The 17,572-nt window shown below is 43.0% G+C and overlaps 1 protein-coding gene across 11 annotated transcripts in view; it reads right to left on the reverse strand.

The window, feature by feature from the left end:
* TTC7B (tetratricopeptide repeat domain 7B) overlaps positions 1–17,572 on the reverse strand; it is a 255,797-nt gene that overhangs the window by 133,033 nt on the left and 105,192 nt on the right. For all 11 annotated transcript variants that reach the window (XM_043556841.1, XM_043556833.1, XM_043556835.1 and 8 more), the window contains 2 exons: positions 13,868–13,946; positions 7,682–7,854 (listed from right to left, as the gene is read on the reverse strand). In XM_043556841.1, the coding sequence (XP_043412776.1) occupies positions 7,682–7,854; positions 13,868–13,946 (252 nt within the window). The remainder of the gene's footprint in view (positions 1–7,681; positions 7,855–13,867; positions 13,947–17,572) is intronic.

The raw sequence follows: 17,572 nt of genomic DNA on the forward strand, positions 1-17,572 counted from the left end.
ATTAAAAGCCCAAATAACATATATGCCAATTACAGAGGCAGAAATTTGCTACAAACTGACATTACCTCCATGATAAAGCTCTCTCTTAAACCCATTATGGGGTATCGATTATAGGCATTTTACTAAGCAGGTGTCTGCTTACCTATTTCTTGCTAACTGCCGTATCTTATATTGTCCATTAGATGAAATAAGAGATTGGAAGCAATTTTAGAGTTTGAATCATTTCTAGAATACTGTAAGAATTTGGCGAGCCACACTAGTTAAACACACATGTTCGTTACAGGGTGGCCCGCAAGAGCTAGCTGTCTTATTAATCTGTTTTATGGAAGTTGGCTGAGCTATATAACATCTTGGATTGAAAGAAAAAGCTTTTAAGCTCAATGTTGCTCCTCGAGATTAGAGAACAAAAAAACCCAAACATACCCCCAATCTCCATTCTTTATAGCCTATAGCCTTGCGCTTTGAGCATTTTTAAAGACTTGTAGCATTTTTTCCCTCTGTTCTAAAAGCTCTAGAATCCTTTGAGTAGAATTAGAAGTGTTATCACCAACTGAGCCAAACTCGACTGTTTCACGGAAAGGAAGGGGAGTGCAATAAAAATGAACTTGGTTAAAAACACACAAACAAGGGGCGCCTGGGTGGCTCAGTCGGTTAAGCGTCCGACTTTGGCTCAGGTCATGATCTCACGGTTTGTGAGTTCGAGACTTGTGTCAGGCTCTGTGCTGACAGCTCAGAGCCTGGAGCCTGCTTTGGATTCTGTCTGTCTGTCTGTCTGTCTCTCTCTTTCTGCCCCGCCCCCACTTGTGCTCTGTTACTCTCTCTCTCTCTCTCTCTCTCTCAAAAATAAATAAAGCATAAAAAAATGTTTTTAAACAAACACCCCCCCCCAAAACAAAACAAAACAAAACAAAACAAAACAAATCTCCTGGACGTTTTGGAGACGATTACAAAAGAATAAATCTTCCCAGTGATAACATCACAATCATTTCAGAGATGGGATGACTCCCCCACCAAAATGGTGAAAAAAATGTCTTCCACATCATTATAGATCCTTGTTTTCTCTGAAGCGCTGGCAACTTTTGTATGGCGACAAAGGACCGTGAAGAGCAAGACAGAAAAAGCACAGTGCCTGGTTCTCTTTTTACAACTCTGACGTCCCTAGAGGTAAGGAAACCACCTGTGGATAGTTCCCGTTGCTCTTGTGGGCTAAAATTTTACGAAAAGGCTGGCCTGTAAATGCTGGGCAAGATTCTGGGATTTGCAGTGAATTTCCTAAAGGAGGTAGCTTGAGGTGAGCTGGGTTTTTCAGAGATGGAACTCTTCTTTCTCCTTAAATTCAGAAATAGAGCCTACAGAATTTGAATGAAGAGTGTTCATGTGTGTGTGTGTGTGTGTGTGTGTGTCCACCCAGCAATCATTTCCTGATATTCTGGCTCCAGCTTACATACAACTGGGACCTTACAAATAAAGCAGTAGCATTAACCTTTTTTTCTCATGGCTAGCCAGTTCTGCATTGTCCAGACTAATTGAAAAGAAGAGAGAGCCCATGCTAATTGTGACTTAACACCAGCCAATTCAGTCCATGGATAATCCCTAAATTCCATTTGAGCCATCCAGCCTGCTTAAATGCTAAGTTGTGTTATTTTTACCAGAGCTGCTAACAAGTAACACATTAACTGATTCTAATTCCACTTCCTCTACCCTTCCTTTCGAGGCAGGCGAGATGGGTACTCAGGAGCACTGCAAAGCTCTCAGGGCTGGCAGGAGGAAATGGGGGGTGAGAGAAGGAGGAAGGGTATTTTTAAGGGACATGTTGAAAAACTATATATCAGAATGCACCCCTTCCAATACTTATGGATTCTCTAGACCCATTTCTGTCCATTCCTCCCTTCTTCTCTGTTGAACCTGATGTGGAGCTCAGGGTAGATGTCGGAATTGTGACAGTCTCCTGGTGGGGACCAAGAGCCTCAGGGGAGGTCCCAGGGTGCTTGGGTCTCAGCCTTGTGGAGTGGGAACGCTGGGGCTCTAGACCCACAGGACATTGACTAAAAGGTAGGGTGCAGGATTAAAAGGAGCAGAGAGAAAACAGGGCCCGTGGGGGGTGAGGACAAGCTCCTGGGGGACAGACTGGTGGCCAGCGGAGGGGGTGGAAGCACAGTGCTGCTGGGTAAGATGGAAGAAATGCACTGAAAGCCCAGCCACATTACTAACTCAGCGGCTGACCTGCAGGCAAGCCACTCATTTTCTGACTTTGGATGAAATTTACCAACTCACTGTCTGACTCTACACAAAAGAAACAAGGACAAGAAGCTTCACTTATAAATAGTGATCATGACCTTGCTGAGGTTCCCAGATAACAGCCCTTTCTTAAAATTTTCCCAGATAGGTGAAAAATGTCACTGTATGTGGTAGAAACCATCATACAAAAGAAATCAATCCAATTTTATCCAACTGCCATTCATCTTTCTGTCATCTTTAGCCATTACACAACTAATGACGAGTCGGATGTCTGGAAGTCAACGGCACCATCTGGGAGTCAAAGCAGACCCTACTTAGGTACAAAGATGGCCCTGAGCACCTCCAACCTGTAAGAAAGTTATGTGTAAGTAATGACGGCATCAACTCCAAGGCCCAGCAATGGTGCCTTTTATTTTGACTATGTCTTGCCTGATTGTGATACTACTAGGGAATTTCTGGACAAATACAGCCTCTGAACCACAGCCAGTGGAGAAGAGCTAAAGAATCAAAGCCAAAAAGGCTGCAGCCCCACCCCATCCCCAAGTCACACTGTTAAAGATGCTGAGACAGAAAACACATCAGTCCCAGGTTTGTGTGGAAGGACAAGGATTCCAAGAAAGAAAAACTAATCATTAAGAGTACCTGCTGATTATGAGGGATCAGCTAGCTTGATGTGAGGATCAACCAGGCACACAATTCCATACAGATCAACATCCCCTTATGACAAAGAAAGAAGGGTCCTTCGTTTGGATCAAGTCCCCTGAGCTATACTCTGGAGTGGACTGGGTAAGTCCCACAAAGCATATGGCCTTGGACGAGGCCTTCTGCATTCCTGATGAGAAGACAGGCCCTCCACCATGACTAGAAGGTGGGCCATGTACACTAGAGGTGAGCCCAGGGCAGGAACCGGGGGCACAGGGGGTTGCTCACACGGCTTCAGTTCTGCCATCAGGTGGTTCTCCTGACCCTTCAAGCCCCCCATCTTCACACTTTAAACAGTGTCCTCATCTTTACCCAAAGCCTGTGCACTGGCTCTGGGAGGTTCAGATCTATATTTAGAACTCCATGATAGTCACTCTCTCCTCCTGGGCCTACAAAGGAGTTCAGCACATCTGGCTCCAGGCTTTCAATAAATGTTCTCATCAACCACTTTCTGGCACAAAAGTAGTTTTTAATCTCCCTCCTTACTTTGCATAAATCAAGAAGTCAAATATGCATTTAATGATCTAAGCCACCTAAAGTGTTCTTTACAAGGAGGAATACAATAGAAGGAAGATATACCTGACGTGTGTACACTAAAGGAACATGTGTAAGAATGTTCATTGCAGCACGTTCTAGAAGGAGGAGTCAGATAAACACATGAACCAAAAAAATCAGATATTTTGAGTGCTATGATGAAAAATAAAGGAGCTAATGTGATAGAATATGCTTGGAAAGGACAGTTAGATACAGTGACTGGGAATCCTTTCTGAGAAGATAACAGTTAAGCTATTTGGGCCAAGGCCTAGATGAGATGGAACCAGCCCCAACTGAGAAACAACTCCAACATACATCATGAACAGAACGGATCAATATATTAGAATAGCTATGGAATACTGTGCAGTAATGAAAACAGACTCCAACTGCATGCAAAAATATGGGTGAATCTCTCAAACATAATGTTAGAAGAAGTTAAACAGAAGAGTTCTTCATGTATTATTCCGTTTACATAAATTAAGAAAAATGGGCCAAACTAATTATTGGGACAGAACTCAGGATGGTTTCCCTTGGATAGGGAACTTGGTAAAAAGTCACCAAGTTTTATACTTCTGGTTTATTTCTCTCAATGTGTGTCATGTATCAGTAAAAAGCTTACCTAAAAAATAAATAAGCAAAGATAAAAAAAAATTCCACATGGAAAGACCCAGAAGGAAGGAAGTAAAGAGGCCAATAGCATGTGCTCCCTCCCCTCTTTTCTATCTAGGATTGTCAACATCTGCTTTCCTTTCAAAATTCAAGATGGGGAGAGAATGAGCATCCTGTTTCCACTTCCCATGCAGGCCACATTGACAAGGAGTGGAGTTTTCTGACAGAGCTCACTTTTCCATTATGACCAACTATTCTGAAGGGTTCTTGCGATTTGCTGGAGCGAGAAGGCTCTGTGCCTCCTAAAGTCTGCTCTGTGCTCATATTTCTCATAAGAGACTGAGAAGGGGGAAGCATTTGGGACTATTGGCCAAGATGGGGTTTAATCATTATCCGTGGATTTCCTTTTTCACCTCCCAACTACCACAAATGAATTGGTGGTAATGCCCTTCTCACCACAGGGTTGACCAATCAGATAGTCCTGGTGATTAGGAAGCGCCAACACACGTGTAATCCCAACAGGCTTTCTCTGTTTACTAATAAACCAGGAATATCCCTGGGAACACACAAAACTAGAAAGCTAAAAAATGATAGTAATGACTGAAGGAATAAGGACCGTGTGGAAATTAATGAAATAGTGAATAGAGACACAATTCAAAAAAAGGAACAAAACTAAAAGCTGGTTCTTTGAAAAGATCAGTGAAATCTGATGAAGTCTGGCTTAGCATCTGAAAATTAATTAATGTAATACATTACATCAATAAAGAAAAAATGTACATAATCATTTTGATAGATGCAGAAAAAACATTTGACAAAATTAAATACCCTTTCATAAAAAAAATTACTCAACAAACTAGTGATAGAAGGGATCTTTCTCAACCTAATAAAAGGTATATATGAAAACCCACAGCTAACCTCACACTTAATGGTGAAAGACTAGATGCTTTTCCCTCGTAAAATCAGGAATAAGACAAGGATGTCCACCACCCTTGCCACTTCTATTCAACGTTATATCAGAGGTTCTAGCCAAGGCTATTAGGGAAGAAAATGAAATAAAAGTCATCTAAGTTGGAAAGTTAGACATAAATTACTTCTATTTGCAGATGACATGATTTGGTATGTGGAAAATACTAAGCAATCTAAAAAACTATTTGAACTAATGAACTAGTTCGGCAAGATTGCAGTATAAAAGATCAATATAGAAAATCAATTGTATTCTATATATTTGTAATGAACAAACCAAAGACGAAACGAAGAAAACAATTCCACCTATGATATCATCCAAAAGAATAGCACACACAATAAGTTTCACAAAATAAGTGTAAAACTTTAACCCTAAAAATAACAAATCACTGCTGAAAGAAATCAAACAAAACCTAAATAAATGAAAAGACATCCCATGTTCATGGATCAGAAGACTTAATATTGTTAAGATGGCAACTCCTCAAATTGATCTATGGGTTCAATGTAATTCCTATCAAAATCCTAGCTGCCTTTTTCCCCCCAGAAATGGACAAAAACTGATCCTAAAATTTATATGAAAATGCAAGGAACTGGGGGATGGGGGTGACAGCAGATAAGAGGTACTGAGTTTATTTTTGGGGTAATGAAAATGTTCTAAAGTTGATTATGGTGATGGAAGCACAATTATAGGACCATATTAAAAGCCACTGAACTATATACTTTAAATGAGTAAATTGTAAAGTATGTGAATCATATCTCAACAAAACGGTTAAAAAAAAACCCAACTGACTGTATCTGTGCAAAATGAAATTGTGACTTAGCAATCAGCCCTGGTATGGGAATCCTCTGGTGAACCAGTAATTGCATTTTCTAGATCTGCATGTTGCCTCCATAATTCTCCTTGGACAGATGGGGAAGTTGACGTCAGAACAGTGACAAAGTCTGAGTGGTTCACAAAATAAAGGAGAAGTGGCCGGCTCTATGAGCTTTTTTGCCTTCAAGAGGTGAGGCCACATTGGAATAACACCCAAAGAGACAGAGAGCTCTATCTATGTGTCCAGCTTGATCAGGGGAGGGAGTAAGAGCTGAGTTTCTCAATATACCTGGCATCTTATATACCTGTCAATTAAGAAACATAGAAAGCACACACACAAACACACACAAAAATCTCAGGTCTATTTTTAGGATGTAAGTTTCACTTTAAAAATGAACCCCAAACCTGCTTCTAAATAGTTCATAATGAGGAGTCAGCATTTTTAAAGTGAGAGTTTGGGAATTGTTAGGACAGATGTTCTGTGAATCCAGATAAGGACTAAGGAGTGAACACAGGCCATGAATTAAGCAAACTCATGGTTCAACGAGGCCATAAAAAGGGGGGATTAAATTAAAAGGGGATTAAACACAAATTAAAATAAGCCTAGGGAAAAAGTTAAGAATATGCTCACTCTGAATCCATACAAGAAATACAGTCTGAACAGGAAGATGATGAGGGAGAGAAAAGCCAGGGTCAACATAAGAGGATTAAGAGAGGCTGCCTGGAGAAATGCTGTCCCCTTTGAAAATGCGACAATCATTTTCAGAAGTCACACATGTAGTATCTAGCAATACAGCAGCCTGCAGTCTCTCTGCCATTTTCACGATTTGATTAACAACCGTGGAGGCTTCCATATGCATTCATACACGCCACCTTTCCCTCATGGAGAGATTCTGAAAAGCCATCATGCCTTGTCCTCGCAGGGACAGGCAAAGATGGGAAGGTGAGGCTCTAAGGGGAGGAATCAAGAGTGAGTCAACAACTGTCCCTGTCTCCTGGCCCTCTTCATGGTCTCTCCCTGCCACGTCCCCCTCCCCCAAATGGGGAGGGCCCACACGGAGACTGCAGTGGTTCCCTAGCCCACCTTCCTCAAAGGTGGTTAAGTCCCAGATTTAAAACTTAAAAAAATTAAGAGGATCTAAAAATGACATCACATCTTCCAATCACTTACAAATTATTTAATTCTCCTTCTTCTTATAGATAATTCAGTTTAAAACAAATTTTTATTCTTTTTTTAATGTTTATTTTTATTCTTATTTTTGAGAGAGGGAGAGAGTGCGTAAGAGATGGGCAGAGGGGTTGGGGGGGACAGAGGATCTGAGGTGGGCTCTGCGCTGAGAGCAGAGAGCCCAACGCAGGGCTTGAACTCACAAATGGTGAGATCACGACCTCAGCTGAAGTTCGGATGCTTAACCAACTGAGCCACCTGGGCACCCCTAAAACAAATTTTTAAACAAAAAGATCAAGGAATTGCTGAAGAAAAGAAAAAAAGGTTAACTCTGGCTTACAAACAGATTTGTCGCTAATTGCTGGATAATGCTAGGTTTCTTACAATAAATAGAATGAGAATCCCAAAGACCCACAGTGATGGCTGAAAACGGTGCCCAACCACCGAAATGAGAGAATTTTCCTACTTAAAATGCCCCACTGGTGCATAGATATTTCCAGAAGTTATGAAAAATAATGAGGTATATCTATTAAATTGGCAAATGAGACTTGTCTGGTTCTCTTCTCGGGGAAGAATCTGCCCTTGAACTTCTACTCATCCTTGAGTTTTCCCCCAATCCCCTAACCTACAAATGAGGACATCAACTGCCATACTTCTCTCCTGAGTAGACGCGGGCTTTCCGAGGCAGGGTGTAGGTTTTGGTGTTTGCTCCTTTCCGGAGAGGATCGTCCAGAGGTGACTGGCAGGGTGGATCCTCCAGGGGGTTCCAGTAGCTCTGTTCACACATACCCCGCAACAAGATCTCCGCCAACTGCCTGGCTATTGTCTGGAAACACAAAGGAGGAAAGGCATAGCTATGAATCAATTTTGTATCATTCATTCACTCGTTCACTCATTCAATAAATATTTTTCAGTCATCATTTTGTGCTAGGCACAATTCCAAGACTCATGATTAAAAATTTTTTACTTCGGGGCGCCTGGGTGGCGCAGTCGGTTAAGCGTCCGACTTCAGCCAGGTCACGATCTCGCGGTCTGTGAGTTTGAGCCCCGCGTCAGGCTCTGGGCTGATGGCTCAGAGCCTGGAGCCTGTTTCCGATTCTGTCTCTCCCTCTCTCTCTGCCCCTCCCCCGTTCATGCTCTGTCTCTCTCTGTCCCAAAAAAAATAAATAAACGTTGAAAAAAAAAATTTAAAAAAAAATTTTTTTTACTTCTCTGATGAAAATTATATCAGTTGGTGACAAAAAATAAAATACAATACAGCAAGATAGTTGAACCTTTTTGAAACACAAGTTCATGCCCTTTGAATGCCACTCTGCCTCTGAAACGCTAAACGTGTTTTATGCCTAAAGCAACTGAAACTTTAAGTTCTCTCCCAAAAGCTCTTGTAACAGGTGAACTGCAAATATTTTCATCACCTCCCAACAGATCCCTGCTGAAACCCAAACTTGGCATCAACCTAGATGATGTTATTCCTGAAAAAAAAAAAAAAAAAATCTCTTCATTGATGGTAAGATGACAATCAGGGAAGATTTTTAGAATGCCTTCCCTCTTTGAAGTGCCACAGGCCAGTCCCATGGTGGCCCCATCCTGGGACTCAGCACCTGGGCACCTCGTTCCGGGCGCACCCTGGGCCTTGCGGCCCAAAGGCTCCTGCTGACCTTGTGCAACGGAGAAAGCAAGGTGGGGAGCGTGGCTGCTGATCAAGAGAGACCTCTTTTCAAAGCTGGATAGGTATCTCTTTTCTCACTGTGAAAACCCAGACATATCTGGGTCTTGTCATCCTGAGTTAGAAACAGATTTGCTATGCTTTCCAAGCCCTCTGTCATGGAACATATAGAACAGTACCACGTAGGATGAAAGGGAAGAGGGTGTGTGTGGCATCTACTAAGAAATAGTTCGTTGGCTGATACGTATCAGTTCATTTACCTCATAATCTTCCAGAGATAAAGGAGAGGAGAAGTAAAAACAAACACACAAACAAACAAACCCACAAAATCTCTCTGAAAACAGAAGCATTGCACCTGAGGGTGGTCCAGGCTACCCCATGATCAGCCAAAGGTGGCAAAATAAAACTTCAACCATTAGGTTTTCCCACAAGGTTTTAGCATTCTTTGGAACACGCAGAGAATGCTGATCTTCCCTGAGGGCGAGACTTTTTTTTTTTTTTTAATAAATATGTTCCAGGAGAGAACTCTGCTAGGCTTTCATCCACATGAAATCTCCTAAAACACCACAAGGAAACTTAAAAGCAACCAAATCACTAGCTTAGTGGTTTCTGATGACCACTGGGTAAAGGCAAATTTTCTTAATTATTCCCAAGTAAGACCCGCTGGCTTTAAATGTCTACAAAAATGTGAAATTAAATGCACTCCTATCATCCCCAACTGAGCCATCTGTAAAGATCTCATAAGCACACAATTTTCAGGACCTGAACAGCTCCCGAACTGTTTTCTTAAACCTTCCATTATAGTTTCATTTCCATCTCATTGCAGTCATATACGTTAATGACTTCTGCTGGAAGCATCAACTGGCAGAAATAACCTCCACTCGCTATAGCTGAGGGGAAAAAAAACGTCAAAGGAGAAAAAATGAACGAGGAACTTCATTTTCTGGGTATATCTGCCATGGAGGGATTCTGAAGTTATAAAAATCTCTGTCCTAAAAAACAGTTTGCTTGTCCACTACTAGACAGCTCATGCGAGATCTCACTTTACCTCAGGGTATTAACCTTCCAGAGAGACTTTGAAAATAAGGTTTTGATGTGATTGCATATTTTAAGGGTGTCATTTCACCACTGCACTACCGACTAGTTTGGTTGTGGGCACTGAGAGCCCACATGAAGTTTTCAGAACAGGAGATTAAATATGAGAAATTACCAGCAACATTACCGATGTCAATCAGACCTTCTACTTTTTTATACTCAGGTTTCATTTGCTTGCAGTTGAAAAGTTAACAAATTATTGGTAGCTATCAAAGTCAGAAGGAAAGAAAGGAGAGGAAGGGGGCCAGAAGCAAGTCAGGTTTTTATGTACAAATCCGTTTTGTAAATCCTTTATGTAAATCCGTTTTGTATATATTTTTTAAATTGTGGTAAAATTCGCATAACATAAAATTTACTATTTTAACCATTTTGGTGTATAATCCAATGGCACTTAGTACCTTCAGTGCTATACAATCATCACCTCTATCTGGTTCCAGAATATCACCCCAAAAGGAAAGCCTGTATAGTAGTCACTTATAGTAGTCACTACATTCCCCCCTTCCAGACCCTGGGAACAGCTAATCTGTAGATTTGCCTGTTTGGGACATTTCATAAAAATGGAATCACACAACTTGTGGCCTTTTTGTATCTGGCTTTTTCACTCAGTGTAATGTTTCCTAGGCTCACTTATGTTGTAGCCTGGGTCAGTCTTCACTCTTTTTGTGGCTGAATAATACTCCGTTGTGTGGACATACCACATTCTGTTTATCTAATCATCAGCAGATAGACATTTGGATCGCTTCCATCTTTTGGCAATCATAAATAGTGCTGCTACGAACATTAACGTTCAAGTTTTTGTTTGAACACCTGCTTTTAGTTCCTTGGAGTGTTTCCCTAACAGTGGGTTGCTGTAAATGTACTGTTAAGCCCTCAGCTATGGTCTCACCCCATAGAGCTTACAAAGCGACGTTTCCATCTCCTAAGTGTGTCATAAATTTGCAATGATCAGCTGATCCTTGAGGAATCCTATGGTTATGAGCAGTATTAACTGGACAAGCTTTCTGATGTCTAGTGCAGACCAAGATACCAGTGAATAAGCCCACCAAGCACCAAGTGCTTCTCAGCTGGGGAAGGCAAAGAATCCCTTGTGGAAATGAGAAAATAAAATTCTCGGGTTCTGCCCCAAACCTACTCAGTTGACATCTCTGAGGTCAGGATTAGGGATGTGTACTTGTTCAAAAATGTTGCTCACATAATTCTGATGCACACCTTTGGTTCAGCCCTCAAGGAATTGGAAGCAGTTCAACCTAGGTCACGTGAGCCTCATCAACCAAGACCACAGGTCTACTCGCGCCTCCAGTCCAACACAGACAGGAAGTGACTCCTCTCGCGTCAGCACCAACCAGTTAGCAGCTGAAAATGCCCAGGGGCAACTCCAGTCTATCCAGACTTCTTTAGGAGCCTCTTCACGGTACTTCTCAGAAAAAAAAGGAAAACTAATTGAAAAAACTTCTCTCCCTTCCTGACATATCTTTATTCAGAATCCCACCTCATAGGATTTTTATAAGTTAAAGTACATTGATTTCAATACCACAAACCTTAGGCAATGGTGGAAGATATTCTCTAATTCTGTGAAAAATAATGTTGAAGTAAACAGCAGGCAGATCCCCACAGTGCACTCAATGCACTCGCATCTTCTAGTGGGGGAAAACCATTAATCTCCTTAATAAAATATATATGCTTTTGAGTCAACAATATGAACAAATGCATCATATTTAAGCAATCTTGAAAGACTGGATTTTTAATCAGCTCTTAAAACAATTATAAGAACACTTGCCAGTATAATCAGTTACTTTAATTGTGCTTCCAAATCTTAAAAGAACCTGTTTGTGCTGACCAGGCAAGGAGTGTTATGAAATGTTGGGAGGAGGTCAATCTGAGAGAGAAGACATTTGGCAATAATTTTTATCTATACTTTTTCAGGGTTTTGTTTTGTTTTGTTTTCCCTTAAAGAACTCTACAAATCAAAATGTCTAGTTTGAACTTCTTAAGGCACCTAAAAATCCCATCAATATATAAATAAATCTCACAGACCAGGTGAAGTCTTGGTGGGGGGTAGGGGGTAGGGGGCGTAAAGTCACCCATCTTCCCTCATGCCCACTAATTCCAGGAAAGCCTCTGGCTTAGCCACCTGGCCCCATGACAGTTGCGCATCCTAAAACCCTGAAGACACCAAAAAGAAGATTCAGCCTCTCTTCCCACAACAGGAGTCTCTTGGCCTTGCCCAAGTGAAACTCTACCATGGCACGAAAAGGGGCCATGACGTGAGGAGGACAGTGGCATGGTAACAAGACAAAGGAAAGTGGAATCTTGTGTGGGGTTGTATGTGATACTCGCTTAGCTTCTGGTAAGCTCCAGACCTTCACCCAGACACCCCTTGGCTATGGCTCTGCAGGCCAAGCTATGGAGGTACCATCAATAAGTTCCCCCAGCAGGGAAAGTGTAAGGAGTAAAAGGAAAAGGGAGAACTTAAGTCAACAAGAGAGCCAAACAGCGATCAACAGCTTGGTTTATGGAACCAGCTTTTATATTTCTCCTCTGAGTTTTAGAGTCAATATAACTCATCAAACAACTAAGTACTCTTCAGGATCTAATCTGCTTTTGCTCTGGTTAGGTTTTGGTGTGAAATCATTAGCAGACAACCGACTCCTTTGCTACACTGGCATCTGGGAGGGCTTACGTGGCCCCTGCCTTATGGGACGCATTCCTTAGGTTTCAAGAGCTAGCACTGACAATAAATACATAAAAAGATGCTCAACATCATCAACCATCAGGGAAATGTAAATTAAAACCGCAATGAGACAGCACGTCACATGTACTGGGATGGCAACAACTAAAAAGACAACAGCAAGTGCTGTGAGGGAATATGGAGAAATTGGAGGCCTCGTAACTTTCGGGGGGAATGTAAAATGGTGCAGCCACTTTGGAGAATCATCTGGCAGTTCCTCCAAATGTTAAACGCAGGGTTACCATATTACTCGACAATCAAAAAAGAATGAACTCTTGCCATTTGCAACAACGTGGGTAGAACTAGAGGGTATTACGCTAAGCGAAATTAGTCAGAGAAAGACAAATACCATATGACTTCACTCATATGTGGAATTTAAGAGACAAAACAGATGAACAGAGGATAGGGAAACAAAAATAACATGAAAACAGGGAGGGGGACAAAACGTAAGAGGCTCCTAAATATAGAGAACAAACTGAGGGTTGCTGGAGGGGTGGTGGGTGGAGGGATGGCTAAATGGACAAGGGGTTAGTGGGGAGGACACCTGGAATGGGCACTGGGTGTTCTATGTAGGGGATGAATCACTGGTTTCTACTCCTGAAATCATTATTGCACTGTATGCTAACTAACTTGGATGTAAATTAAATCATTAATGAGTTAAACAAACAAACAAACAAACAAACAAACAAATGTAGAGCTACCATACGATCCAGAGATTCCAGTCCTAGGTACAAGAATGTATATTTCCACCTAAAAACTCGCATGAGAATGTCCACTGCGGCATCATTCATAGTCACCAACTCGTGGAAACAATCCAAATGTCCATCTGATGAACAGATACATGAGATGTGTTCTATCCATGCGGTGGGATAGTATTTGGTCACAAAAAGGAGTGAAGTGCTGATCCGTGCTACAACTTGGGTGAACCCTGAAAGCAGTGTGCTAAGGAGGCCAGTCATAAAAAGACCACATGGTACATATCACCCCGTTTATCTGAAGTGTCCAAAACAGTCAGATCCATAAAAGCCAAAAAGAAATTAGTGGTTGCCGGAGGCCGGGGGAAGAGGGGAGCGTGGGGATTGACTACTGATAGGTATGGGGTTTCTCTTTGGGGATGAGAATGTTCTGGAATTAAACAGTAGTGACGGCTGAGCAATCTTGCGAGCATACTACAAACCAGTGACTTTAAATGGGTGAGATGTATAGTGTGGAAATTAGATCTCAATAAAGCTCATATATCTATGACAGAGGGGCAGAGGGGCAGAGGGACAGAGGGAGGGGAAGGGAGGCAAGGAGTGAGCACACCTGAAGTGCCCTTCTGGCCTCAATCAAGTTATCCATCACACTCACCATTCGCAGGTTTTGAGTTGTTCTTGTTTCTACTGCTCTGAGGATCTCTCTAAATCTCCCGACTCCTCTTGTCAAGTTCCTGTGTGCACACAGAATTTGACAGGGTTTCCATCTGGCGTGCATTAATATTAAATATTTTATACACATATTTCAATGCATTTTGTCTACATAAAAGCTGTTGGCTAGGTTTTCAGCAAACAATTATTCTGCACATGTCCATCCATCTTTGTTCAACTCTGAAAAATTTGGCCTGGGATTGGTGGTCTTTTGTGCTTCCACAGTCAGATTTCCTCAAGAAAAAAAAAAAGTGAAAATCAGTTCTAAGGTATAGAAGGAAGGAAGGAAGGAAGGAAGGAAGGAAGGAAGGAAGGGAGGAGAAAGGAAAGGAAAGGAAAGGAAAGGAAAGGAAAGGAAAGGAAAGGAAAGGAAAGGAAAGGAAAGGAAGGGAAGGGAAGGGAAGGGAAGGGAAGGGAAGGGAAGAGAAAGGAAAGGAGAGGAGAGGAGAGGAGAGGAGAGGAAAGGAAAGGAAAGGAAAGGAAAGGAAAGGAAAGGAAAGGAAAGGAAAGGAAGGGAGGAAGAAAATGTAAGATATCTTGCAAGAGTTTCTCCTCAACCTTACAATGGCTCTGTAGTTTTCCTGCTCTATTGATTGGTGCCGAAATCTATCTTTTCACTTAAAAGGTGGGTGGCAACAGGGTACAGAAATGTCAGCACTGAATGCACTGTGGGTAAAGGCTTCCTGTTACTTGCGATTTTTATGGGCAAGACAAAGGTAACAGGTATGAAAACGGTGGGGTTCCACCAAGCAATCACTCTGCATCTTGGAGGACAGAAATCACTGTCCCCAAAAGCCATCAAACCGGCCTTCCTCCCCCCAACCCTGCACCAACAAGAAAAGGCAAATGGTCAAAGGCCCTTCCGAGAGCAAACGCATGAGGACTGGAACCCGGAGCCGCCTGACTCTGCTCAGAACACATCTCCCCTCCCGGCCCCACACCTCCCAAGACAAACGGAGAAGTCATTGTTTAGTGACATCCTGGTGCAGATGTCCAGGCCCCTGCCCGTTGTCCTCCCTGAAAGCTGCGCCTGCCCTGCTCAGCTGGGAACACTTCCCATTTACATTGAGTGCTGCCACCACCTATGACATAACTCGGTGATATTTATAACTTGCTCATTAGGACACATCTCATCTTTCCAAAAAGCCGCAGAACGGGTCAGCCGGTACAAACCTGTCAGCCAGCCTCTGCCGGCTGGGACAGATGCTCTAGGTATTTGCCTCTCTTCTTGGGTGACATTTTAAATCATGCAAAGGTATTTAATCAAACTGAATGTGGGGTTTCTGTAGGTTACAAGCACTCACGCGGGCTGTTCCTTTGTATCTTATACCTACATGACGTCCCAGGACTCTCGTTCACAAGTACAGCCCCGGAACTTTAAGATAATAGTTTACTGGCGTATGTACATAAATACTCTCGGATTCCTCTCACCCACACATATCAGATGATACCAGATCAGAAGCTTTATGGTGACATAAAAAGAGAAGCGTGTGCTCAGGACTCTAAGCGGCGCTAAAGAAAATCTAACAGAGGCGTGAATAAAAATTAGGTAATAGGCCCCAGGACATACAATCTCCTCTGCTTTCCCCTTCGTTTGTTTTTATGGGATCTGTGTTCACAGGCAACAAAGTACATTTGCTTTGGACTGAAGCTCAGCTCTCTTGAGTAACGGGGTGGGGGGTGGGGGAGGAAATAGCAACAGCTAAAAAAGGGATGGGTGTGGGCACGGTGGGCTAATTTTGTTCCAGAATCACAGACCAAGCTCCTACTGTGCGCAAAAGGAACGGCAGTTTGAACTGTAGGACCTAAGGGTGGGGCTGAGGGAACACAACTAAAGACCCAGTGTGTAAAGGGCTGTTTTTCCAGGGTGGAAATCAGGCCTGAAAGTAGCATCAAATCTGAATATGATGAGCCAGGGAAGGCTGCAAGATAGGCACTGGTCATTCAGAATGTCTCCCGCGCCCTGCTGGCAAAAGGAGACACTTATCCAGTTACAGACCCACAGAATTTTCCAGCTAGACACGATCCAACGCAACCTAGTCCATTATGACACAGAAGTGAAATGGCTCGCTCAGGTTCACAAACCCAGTGAGAGAATGAGCTGGAAGCTTTCTCCTGGGTTCTATCACCTTTCTGGGCAAAAGAAATGTCAGCTCTGAAAGCGAAGTGAGGCTCTAGAAGAAAGAACAAAGTACGAATAAGCGAGCTCAGGTCTCTGTTTTGTAACATTTATATGCAAATCACTTCATATATACATAATACAGATTTTACCCGTTCCAGTGACCACAGCTAATGAGCTACTGCTAGGAAGTGGTTCACGATCCAAAAGAAAATGCGTCAGCCCAGGTGAAGCCTTCTGGAGGGTACTGCCTCGGCTGCCTTAAAAGAGAAAGGATGGCTGGAGAAACTCAACTACCTCTGAGGGCCAGGAGGCTCTCCCGCGCGGGACCGAGGCCCCCTGCTGGATGACTGGAGGAAGTGTCTGGGCCTCAGGGGTGCGGCACGGGAGGGGGCTGATCAGCCTCTGGGTGCTTGTTCCCAAGGTACCCACGCTGCCTCTGAAGCAAACAGTTTTTCTCAACTGTTTCCACGGTATTTCTGGCGGGAGCTTTTCAGAATCGAATTGTTCCTCAAGCTCTGGGATCCTGCTTGTAAACAAAGGATCCACAGTGACCCCCCGAAGGCCTCACCCCACCGTGCCAATCAAACGAATGTGGCACCATCCACATGTGGGTGTCCGGCCACAGACCAGGCTGACAGCAGGAAGAAGGGGCTGGAGGTGAAAGATTTTAAATAGCAGAAGAGGAAGAAAGTTTCCCAGATGCAGAAACATCTCCTTCTCAGCAACTCCTATACCATTCATACATTTTTTTTTTAGGCACATAATTTTATTCAACCAATCATTTCCAACCGTTGCCATGACAGCAGAAAAAAAATTTAAGCTAGATGGATGATCATGACAGAAAGGAACAAAAAGGGGAATTAACTTATAAGAATTATAGCCTAAATGCTATGAAACACTCCATTTTGAGGGAAATAAAAGCCACAGGATTGCCTTCATGTCTCTAAACTATTAGTTTATTCTTCAAATGTTGAGATCATTAAATATCTAGAATGAATTGTTGCTTAAAAACTCCACTCCAAAACGAAGACAAGGGAGGCCAGGACGTTCCTTGGTTTTGAGGGTTTCCACAGACCCTTCACATTAGGTCACTGATTCCATTTCAACACCCTTGACTGAGAGAGCACAATGATGTCAGAATTCATTATGGCAAACTAGACTCAAAATGAATGTTCCTGCCAGCCTGTGAGCAGCGGGCACTTTGGCAAGCTGTCAGAACTTGGGGTTCACCTCCCGCATCTTGCTTGGGTAAGCTTTCTAAGCTGGGCGCGTCTCCCTCCGTGTGGAAAGGTTCCCAACAGCTCAGCTATCACCAAGGAGAAGGGGCCTGGGCGTCCCTTGAGCCCCAGCTGGTTGTCCAGTGTGACGAGCAGGCACAACCCTGCCTTCCCTTGCCAACATCCCTGTGTGCCCCCAACCCTGTGGGGAGAGCTTGGGCCAGTCCCACCGCCTTGCTCGCGTTCAAACCCAGGCAACCTACTGCTCTGTCTTGACAGGAAAGCCCGCCCACTTTTCCCAGGGACGCGT

Source organism: Prionailurus bengalensis, chromosome B3, assembly GCF_016509475.1.
Source record: "Prionailurus bengalensis isolate Pbe53 chromosome B3, Fcat_Pben_1.1_paternal_pri, whole genome shotgun sequence".
NCBI classification, from domain to species: Eukaryota; Metazoa; Chordata; class Mammalia; order Carnivora; family Felidae; genus Prionailurus; species Prionailurus bengalensis.